Consider the following 10,225-nt stretch of genomic DNA (forward strand, 5'->3'; position numbering starts at 1 on the left):
AGCATGCAGTGAGCCGAGATCGCACCACTGCATGCCAGCCTGGGTGACAGAGGGAGACTCCCTCTCAAAAATAAAAAATAATTTTTTTGTATTTTTAGTAGAGATGAGATTTCACCGTGTTAGCCAAGATGATCTCGATCTCCTGACCTCGTGATCCACCCAGCTCGACCTCCCAAAGTGCTGCAATTACAGGTGTGAGCCACTGCATCCGGCCTAGAAGATGGAATTTAAGCGAAGATGAGAGGGACTGACAGAAGGCATGGGTGAGTGCAAGCAAATGAGTCAGGCAGGATGCTTCAGACTCAGAAAAGACTGGCTACTGTAATACCTGCCTTTTCAGAAAGAAAAGAGACAGGATAATTCACCGAGGAATATCACTTATATCCATGCAAAACAGGCACTTTGTGACTTTTTAAAAAAAATTTGCCAGGCGCGGTGGCTCATGCCTGCAATCCCAGCTCTCAGGGAGGCAGAGGCGGGAGGATAGCTTGAGCCCAGAAGTTCGAGACCTGCCTGGGTAATACAGCGAGACCCCGTTCTCCGCAAAAAGAAAAGGAAAAAAAAAAAAAGACAAAAAAAACAAAAATTTATGGCCGGGCGCGGTGGCTCAAGTCTGTAATCCCAGCACTTTGGGAGGCCGAGATGGGCGGATCACAAGGTCAGGAGATCGAGACCATCCTGGCTAACATGGTGAAACCCTGTCTCTACTAAAAAACATACAAAAAATTAGTCGAGCGTGGTGGCGGGCGCCTGTAGTCCCAGCTACTCGGGAGGCTGAGGCAGGAGAATGGCGTAAACCCGGGAGGCAGAGCTTGCAGTGAGCTGGGATCCGGTCACTGCACTCCAGCCCGGGCGACAGAGCGAGACTCCATCTCAAAAAAAAAAAAAAAAAAAGTATTTTAATTTTTTTGAGACAGGGCCTACCTCTGTCACCCAGGCTGGAGTGCAATGGCACGATGTCAGATAAATGTAACCTCCACTTCCTGAGTTCAAGCGATTCTCCTGTCTCAGCCTCCTGAGTATCTGGGATTACAGGCATGCTGCACCATGCACGGTTAATTATTGCATTTTTAGTAGAGATAAGGTTTCACCATGTAGGCCATGCTGGTCTCGAACTCCTGACCTCAAGTGATCCACCCGACTCAGCCTCCCAAAGTCCTAGGATTACAGGCATGAGGCACTGCACCCGGCAGCACTTTGTGACATTAACGAGTGGAGTGTGTCATTTGAACCCAGGAGGCAGAGTTGCACTGAGCCGAGATCATGCAATTGCACTCCAGCCTGGGTAACAGGGAGAGGCTTTGTCTCAAAAAAGAAAAAAAGAACTAACAGTGTCAAAGGGTTCAATTATGATGTCACAACTACAGTTAAAGAACAGCCAGGCAACACAGCAATTCTATATACACCCATTTCCCTTAGTTATCTAGTTCACTATGCATAAGATATGAAACATAGAATGTGTACTGGGAAAATTGTTAAACTGGGATCAGAGAAAACATAGTATAAAACAAATTGTACAATAAAAACATTAAAAAAAAGATCCAGGCTCCCTGGTCTTGTTGTGCCCGAAGTCGCGAGACCCCAGTAAGTGACCAACAGAGACCAGAGTCAAAGCCAAATAGCCGGGGTTGCTTTATTACGAGTTCGAACCCGGACCTCTCCGCTTTATACAATGGCAGGTAAAGAGAGAGGCCCCGGCTGCTGTTTTAGGGTTTCTTTTATAGCGAGGTACAAACAAGTCACAGAGAAACAGTAGTTACAAGCTTATTATTGGTTAACATTTAAAGTTGAACATTCCGCTGTTTCTGGCTGGTTCCCGCCTTTTTCGCAATCTCAAACAGCTGGGGGTTTTCCAGATAAGTTGTTTGTGTAAGCCCGGGGGATGGTCACATGCATGTATGTTGCAACCTCAAACGGCTAGGGGTTTTCTAGATAAGTTGTTTGTGTAAGCCCGGGGTGTGGTCACATGCATGTATGTTTAGAATTTTTCCCTTAGGGGCTTTCTATCTCATTCCCCCCTTTTAGTTGTGTCTTCAAGAGCCAATCTTGGGTCTTATATGTCTGTTTCAATTGTTTTATTGATGATGGGTTGATATTGTGTTCTAAGGACCATTAACTGGACAGTGTTGATTCTATCTTTGACAAAGTTTATTATTCTGTTTAGTATGCATGGCCCTATGGTGAGGAGGAGGAGTAGGCTTAGCAATGGTCCTGCTAGGGGCATTAAGAGGGAGTACATGGAGGAGCTCCACCAACTATCAGCTGCAGAATTGAATTTTTGTTTTTGTAGTTCTAGGCTGAGTTTGTGTAGCTGTTGGACCCGCGTCTCTACTAACCCAGATTCATTTATGTAAAAACAGCAGTCTTCTTTGAGAAAAAGGCAAGTTCCCCCTTTTTTGGCAGTAAGCAGGTCTAGGGCGCGCCGATTTTGCAAAGTAACTTGGGCGAGGGAGGTCAGTTGCCTTTGTAATGAGGCTAGGGATTCGGCTGAAGCTTCCATTGCTATGGAGAATTGTTGGGAGAGCTTAGCGGTAGTAACGAGAGCGTGGCCTAGGGCTCCTCCTGCTAACCCTGCCGCTATTACGGATGTGGTGAGTGAGACACCGGCTACTAAGGGAAGAAATACAGCCCTTTTTGTCCTGAAGGAAGGCATGTAGTCTCCTTCTAGATATTCAGCAGGGGTTCGCAGGGTTAGTTGGGGAACTATTGTAACAGGGAGACATAGGAGGCTCTTAGTGGCCTGAACAGTGAGATTTTTATATAGAGTTCCATTACACCAGAAGAATGAGCCATGAGGGGCGTACAGAGTGGAGTTGGGAGGAGAGGTTATGTTGCAAAGGGAGGTGCTAGCGTTTGAATAGCAAAATAAAACCTGTGTTTGTTCAGGGTTTAAGAACAAAGGGGCCGGGCGCGGTGGCTCAAGCCTGTAATCCCAGCACTTTGGGAGGCCAAGACGGGCGGATCACGAGGTCAGGAGATAGAGACCATCCTGGCTAATACGGTGAAACCCTGTCTCTACTTAAAAATACAAAAAACTAGCTGGGCGACGAGGCGGGCGCCTGTAGTCCCAGCTACTCGGTAGGCTGAGGCAGGAGAATGGCATAAACCCGGGAGGCGGAGCTTGCAGTGAGCTGAGATCCGACCACTGCACTCCAGCCTGGGTGTCAGAGCAAGACTCCATCTCAAAAAAAAAAAAAAAGAACAAAGGAACATCTGAGATGGGGGAGGATCCTTGGCTGGAAGTTGTTAGGGAATTATTGAAGGGGGCTGGGAGCAGGACGGCCATCAGGGGTGGCTGTCCTAGGGTAGCGCAAAAGAAACATGCAGAGAGGTTTCCCAGACCAGTGGCGTTCGCGAGAAGTAACCCCTTCCTCAGCAGAGATAACCAGGAGAAAGGGCGGGAGGAGGTTAAAGTGGAGAGTTGTTTGTTTAGTTCTGTTTCCTGTTTCTGAATGTTAGCGTGGAGGGTGGTTTGGATCTGAACAAGTGAGTGCCATAGATAGAGGTGGCTGCTAGGCCACTTTGTCCCAGATGTCATGTACATGGCCCCCTTCTGTTGGGAGGTCCAACAGGAGTCCCAGGGATCCCAGATAACCCATGTGTAGCCTGTGGCAGTTTTAAAAAAATTATGGGAATTCCATACTTGGCTGGAGACGGTTTCTGAGGCTGTGAGAGTCTTGACAGTGTGGATTTTACATGAGCTATAGGGGCAACCGATGCTTTGTTCAACCCATGTGTTTTTACAATAGGGGATTTGTTGGTCAAAGAGAAAGCAAATAGCTGGGGTGACTTTTCCCGCTTGTGCCTGGAAATCAGTAAAATTAACATAGATAGGAGAGCTACAACCTTGAGGGGGGCAATCAGCTGTGGCCAGAAGATGGCCTTGTACCTGTGTCTGAGCGTAGTTGGTCCAATTCTCTGTCAGGAAAAAACGCCAGGCAAACGGGGATGAAGCCTGCTGTGCTTGGATTTTCCAGCTGAAGGCCCGCAAAAGCAAGAGCGTCACAAAGGAGATGGACACCATAATTACGGTTGTTGACGGCGCAGGGTGAATTTTAAAGGATTGTCTTTAGTCCGGTCAATTGTCCAGGCTGCGGTTTTCTCTGTGGAGGGCCCGACGAAGTCTGAGAGGAGGTCCACTGGCTTGGCGTGGGTGTAGTGGATCCAGGCAGCGATTCCTTCTACCTTGAGTGCTGTTGGCGTGGTTAGGATCACCTGGAACGGCCCTTTCCACCTTGGTTCTAAGGTTTCTTGTCGGTGTCGCTTGACGAGAACCCAGTCTCCTGGCCGGATCTGGTGTGGAACGGGTGGAGGTCCTGTTTTGTATAGTTCTCTTAGTCTAGGCCAGGTTTCTTCATGAATTTTCTGTATGGCTTGTAGGGAAAATAAGAGTTCAACACCATCATCGACAGCAGATTTGATGAGATTGTCTTTTAGGTTAGGGACAATAGCGGGAGGTCTGCCATACATTATTTCATAAGGGGTGAGACCTAATCTGTAAGGGGAGTTTCTTGCCCTGAACAGGGAGCAGGGGAGAAGGACTACCCAGTTAGCGCCAGTCTCCATGTTCAATTTAGTTAGGGTCTCCTTTAATGTTCTGTTCATTCTTTCTACCTGTCCTGAGCTTTGGGGGCGATATGCACAATGTAATTTCCAATTTACCCCGAGAATGGAAGCCAGACCCTGACTTACCTTGGCGATGAAGGCCGGCCCGTTGTCCGACCCTATCATAGCTGGGAAGCCATACCTGGGCAAGATTTTTTCTAGGATTTTCTTGGCTACGACTTGGGCAGTTTCCTTTTTGGTTGGGAAGGCTTCTGTCCATCCTGAAAAAGTATCTACAAAAACTAGTAGGTATTTGTATCCCTATTTTCCTGGTTTTATTTCAGTGAAGTCAATTTCCCAATAAAGCCCCAGGTCTATTTCCTCTTTGTCTTTTTCCAGTGGTTTGGGGTTGGTTTCCTGCATTATTGAGTTGGCATAATACACAATTTTTAGTCACTTGTTCAACTTTTTTAGAAGCATCTCTGATTTTCAGTTTTGAGTGTCTTATTAAGTCCAATATTCGCCTTGAGCCTAAATGGGTACTATGATGGATTCGTTCTAGTATCCGTTGTCCTAATTTGTCTGTGAGAATAATGTTGTTTTTATAGTCTTTCCACCACTTGTCGTGGATCTGAGCCATAGGGAGCTCGCTTATCCACTGGAGGTCGCTCTCTGAGTACTCCGGGTTAGAGGGTAGCTCTGGGGGCCCTGAGTCAGGCAGCTGAAGGGCTAGGAGCTGTGAAGGGGTTTGAGCCACATTTTTAGCAGTCTGATCAGCCAGGTTATTTCCCCGGGAGACCATGTCAGTTATTCTTTGGTGTCCTGGACAGTGGACAATCGCCAATTTTCTGGGTTCCCAGAGGGCAGCTAATAAGGCCAGGATTTCTTTTTTGTTTTTAATGTGTTTTCCTTCTGCCGTGAGGAGCCCTCTTTCCCTATATATTGCTCCATGTATGTGAGCGGTGGCAAAGGCATATCGGCTGTCAGCATATACCGTTAGTTTTTGGTCTTTCCCCAATTTTAAGGCCTGAGTCAATGCCACCAGTTCAGCCTTTTGGGCCGACGTTCCTGGGGGCAAGGGTTCTGCCCAAATGACTTCGGTTTCTGAGGTTACCGCCGCTCCCGCGTACCTTTGTCCTTGGTGGACGAAACTGCTTCCATCGGTGAACCAGACGAGGTCAGCGTCTGGCAGTGGCCGGTCCTGTAGGTCTTCTCTGACTCCGTGTACCTGGGCCAATATCTCAGAGCAGTTGTGGAGTGGGCTCTCCAAGTCCGGATTTGGCAGTAGGGACGCGGGGTTTAGGGCCGTTGGGGGCATGAAAGTTATTCTGAGGGGGTTTAGTAGCAGTCCCTGGTAGTGGGTGAGCCGGGCATTGCTAAGCCACCGATCAGGTGGCTGTCTGAGTACACCTTCAATGGCATGTGGGGTAGTGACCTGCAATTCTTGGCCCATGGTCAGTTTATCAGCGTCTTTGACCATTAAGGCAGTGGCCGCGATTACCCGGAGACAAGGAGGCCACCCAGCAGCCACTGAGTCCAGTTTCTTCGACAAATATGCAACCGGTCTCCGCCAAGGACCTAAATACTGAGTCAATACTGCTTTGGCTACACCCCGGCTTTCATCCATGTATAGGTGGAATGGCTTGGAGACATCAGGGAGTCCCAACGCAGGGGCTGATAGCAGAGCAGTTTTGATTTGTTGGAAAGCCAGCTCAGCCTCTTCTGTCCAATTAAAGGGCTGCTGCTCTTTTGTTGCCTGGTATAGTGGTTTAGCCAATTCAGCAAAGCCCGGTATCCAGAGTCTACAGAACCCTGCCGACCCCAAGAACTCTCTTACTTGTCGTGTTGATTGGGGTCCAGGGATACGTAGAACAGTCTCTTTTCGGGCATCCGTCAACCAGCGTTGCCCCCCTTTTACCAGGTATCCTAGGTAGGTTACCTCTGATTTGCAGATCTGAGCCTTCTTTGCCGAGGCTCGGTAGCCTAGATCTCCCAGAGCCTTTAGGAGGCTTTCGGTTCCTTGTAGGCAGGCCTCTGGGGATTCAGCTGCTATTAAAAGATCATCAACATACTGTAAAAGAGTGATCTCAGGGTGCTGTCGCCGGTACTCACCCAGATCTTCGTGGAGGGCCTCGTCGAACAGAGTTGGGGAGTTTTTGAATCCCTGTGGTAGCCTGGTCCACGTTAGCTGGCCATTTATGCCCCTCTCGGGATCTGTCCATTCGAATGCAAAAAGTTCCTGACTCTTAGGGGCTAAAGGCAGGCTGAAAAAGGTATCTTTTAAATCCAGGACAGTGTACCACTGTTTTTCAGGGCTTAAGGTGCTTAAGAGGGTGCCTCCGGGTCCATGGGGGTAAACTGTCTAAAGGCTTCCATCAATCTTTCTAGATAGGTAGCTGGGCTTTCTGTTTTTCCCTGTAACATGGAATATACCTTGGCCAAATTGGTGGGCTTGCGAGCAGCAGCCCGGAGACCCACCATTAGAGTCTGGCGATAAACGAGTAGCCTTCCCCTACCTTCTGCCATGTTGTAGTCCCATGCAGGTCTGGTCAAGGGAAAGGCAGCATTAATGAGGTCAGAGTTGGCGGTAGGTTGGCCGTCATCTCCCGGAACCAGTTTTCTGGCCTCTACCTGTATTCTTTCTCGTTCCTCTGTTGTGAACAAAATTCTGAGGAGTTGTTGACAATCATCCCAGGTTGGTTGATGGGTAAACATAACACTGTCTAAAAGAGCTGTTAAATCTTTAGGGTTATCAGAAAACCGAGCATTCTGGGTTTTCCAGTTGTACAGGTCACTAGTGGAGAATGGCCAGTACTGGAGTCTAGGGTTGCCCGTGTCATCGGGGGTCCTATTTCCCTCAGGGGGAGAGCCACAGTGGAATCAGGGGGGCGCGAGCTTATTTCCCGTTGAGCGCGTCCGCCCCACCGGCCCACCAGAGTTACTTTCACTTTCGACGGCCCCGGCTGCAGCAGCAGCTGCTGCTTCCCGCTCTTCGAGGTCCCCTGGGGGGGCTGGGGGCTGAGGGCCAGGAGGGGCATGATAAGGCGGGGGTTCTAAAAGCAGGGGATCCTGACCGTCTTCTAACACAGGGGCTGGGGGAGCGGACGGTGTTTTTGCCCTACGGGGGTGTTCTGTCGACTGTACGACCAGAGCCCTACATGGCTCTGGCGTCAGCACAAAAGGAGTTAGCCAAAGGGGTGGGTTTTCCACAAGGTCTTGCCACACCATGATGTAAGGGATCTGATCAGGATGTCCTGACCGCCCCGGCAGGAAAATTTTTGATTTTACCTTAATGATAATGGGGAGACAGAAGGTCCCCTCAGCTGGCCACCCTACACCGAAGGTGGGCCATTCCGAGCGGCAGAAAGTTACCAATTTCCCTTTTCTGAGTTCTATGCTAAGGTCATGGCCCCTTGCCTTAACATCTTTAAAGTTATTTATAAGAATGGAGAGTGGAGTACTCTGGCTATTACCCATGGTAGTAGAATCCTAGAGATAGAGAAAAGAGAGATATAGAAAAGAGAGATAGAGAAAAGAGTAAAACCAGAAGTATTGTACTCTTTTTTTTTTTTTCCTTGCCAAGTAGGTCCTGAAAAATGAAAGTAAGTTAAGTAATTAACATAACAATAGTCACCAGCGCATCTCGGGTTTAGCTCCCGATCAGAACCAGATGGGCTAATAAATACAGAGCCCCAGACGGGTGCCGGGGGACGTCTCCCACCGGCCCCTGGTGGCTGTCTTATAGCGTGTCCGCCAAGACTATGCCGGCCACCGATACAGACCCCGCGGGATTTTTCCAGATGACACAGAGACTACAGACAACACAGAGACTCAAGCCGGCCGACTTACCGAATCTGCTCACAGCGACGACCCGTTGATCTGGGGTCTGGTGGGCTTAGGGGAATCCCGGACGAGCCCCCAAATGTTGTGCCCAAAGTCGCGAAACCCCAGTAAGTGACCAACAGAGACCAGAGTCAAAGCCAAATAGCCGGGGTCGCTTTATTACGAGTTCGAACCCGGACCTCTCCGCTTTATACAATGGCAGGTAAAGAGAGAGGCCCCGGCTGCTGTTTTAGGGTTTCTTTTATAGCGAGGTACAAACAAGTCACAGAGAAACAGTAGTTACAAGCTTATTAATGGTTAACATTTAAAGTTGAACATTCCGCAGTTTCTGGCTGGTTCCCACCTTTTTCGCAACCTCAAACGGCTGGGGGTTTTCCAGATAAGTTGTTTGTGTAAGCCCGGGGGGTGGTCACATGCATGTATGTTTAGAATTTTTCCCTTAGGGGCTTTCTATCTCAGTCTGAATGTTCATATTGGCCAAAAGCCATGTTCGGATTTCTTATTCTCCAATAGGATATTCCTGCAGATGGAGCCTTTGAGATAATTACTCGTGTTAACTACTCATGAATAGGATCAGTGCTTTTATTTATTTTTATTTGTTTATTTATTTTTGAGAAAGAGTTTCACTCTTGTTGCCCAGGCAAGACTGCAATGGCCTGATCTTGGCTCAGTGCAACCTCCGCCTCCTGGGTTCAAGTGATTCTGCTGTCTCAACCTCCCATGTAGCTGGGATTTCAGGCATGTGCCACCACACCCAGCTAATTTTTGTATTTGTAGTAGAGATGGGGTTTTACCATGTTGGCCAGGCTGGTCTTGAACTCCTCACCTCAGGTGATCTGCCTGTCTTGGCCTCCCAAAGTACTGGGATTACAAGTTTGAGCCACCACACCCAGCCATTTTTTGTGTGTTCAGTAGATTCGAGAATTCACCATGTTGGATTTACTGGTCTCAAACTCCTGACCTCAAACGATCTACTGACCTCAGCTTCCCAAAGTGCTGGGATTAGAGGCATGAGCCACCGTGGCCAGGCAGTCTAAGCTATTGATAGGACAGTGAAATGACGGAGACTGGAAAAGGAGCATGTCATCATTAGCATCACTGAAGGCTGACAACTTACACAAAGGCAGTTTACAGCTCGTCTTATAAAAGCTGCAATGTGTGAAGCCATCCAATAGCACTAGCCTGTTTTAAAAACCTGGAGGCAGCGGGGGGCAACAGCTCAGGCTTATAATCCCAACACTTTGGAAGACCTAGGCAAGTGGATCACCTGAGGTCGGAAGTTCGAGAGCAGTCTGACATGGAAAAACCCTGTCTCTACTTCAAATACAAAATTAGCTGGGCGTGTTGGCACATGCCTGTGATCCTAGCTACTTGGCAGCCTCAGGCAGGGAATTTGCTTGAAGGGCGGGGGCGGGGCGGGGTGGAGGTTGTGGTGAGCCGAGATTGCACCACTGCACTCCAGCCTGGGCAACAAGAGCGAAACTCCATCTCAAAAAAAAAAAAAAAAAAAATTCTGGAGGCAAATTAACATTATTTCTCAAATAAGTACAGCAGGCCCACTGTGTTCATGTACGTGACCCCAATTTGCACATACAGTGAGGGAGGGACAAACTTGATCCTGGGCCTGAAGGATACCACGACATGTTTCTAAGCACAATAGTGCACCAAGGAAATACAGAAAACAACCAGTCACAAAAAATACAAGGAGAACAGGACGAAATACTACAAGGGGGACACAAGGGCTGAGCTGTGCTGCTGACAGTGGTGCTAAGTCATCCCTCATGGACCATGTGCTGAGTCATCATGCCCTGCACACATGGATTCAGGCAGCCTCCTA

General features: G+C 48.6%; 1 protein-coding gene across 1 annotated transcript; it reads right to left on the reverse strand.

The window, feature by feature from the left end:
• Nucleotides 1–3,194: 3,194 nt before the first annotated feature.
• LOC115900695 lies at nt 3,195–8,615 on the reverse strand. The gene is made up of 2 exons (XM_030942099.1): nt 7,062–8,615; nt 3,195–6,978 (listed from the first exon to the last, which is right to left on the reverse strand). Exon 2 carries the CDS (start codon nt 6,170–6,172, stop codon nt 4,895–4,897), a length of 1,278 nt encoding a protein of 425 aa, XP_030797959.1. The 5' UTR covers nt 6,173–6,978; nt 7,062–8,615; the 3' UTR covers nt 3,195–4,894.
• Between the last annotated feature and the right edge of the window lie 1,610 nt (nt 8,616–10,225).

The sequence above is a fragment of the Rhinopithecus roxellana genome, chromosome 12 (genome assembly GCF_007565055.1).
Source record: "Rhinopithecus roxellana isolate Shanxi Qingling chromosome 12, ASM756505v1, whole genome shotgun sequence".
In the NCBI taxonomy this organism is placed as follows: Eukaryota; Metazoa; Chordata; class Mammalia; order Primates; family Cercopithecidae; genus Rhinopithecus; species Rhinopithecus roxellana.

What these genes read in the sequence shown, in the direction of transcription:
- LOC115900695 (XM_030942099.1), bottom strand. Translation starts at nt 6,172, where the DNA reads ATGGATGAAAGCCGGGGTGTAGCCAAAGCAGTATTGACTCAGTATTTA.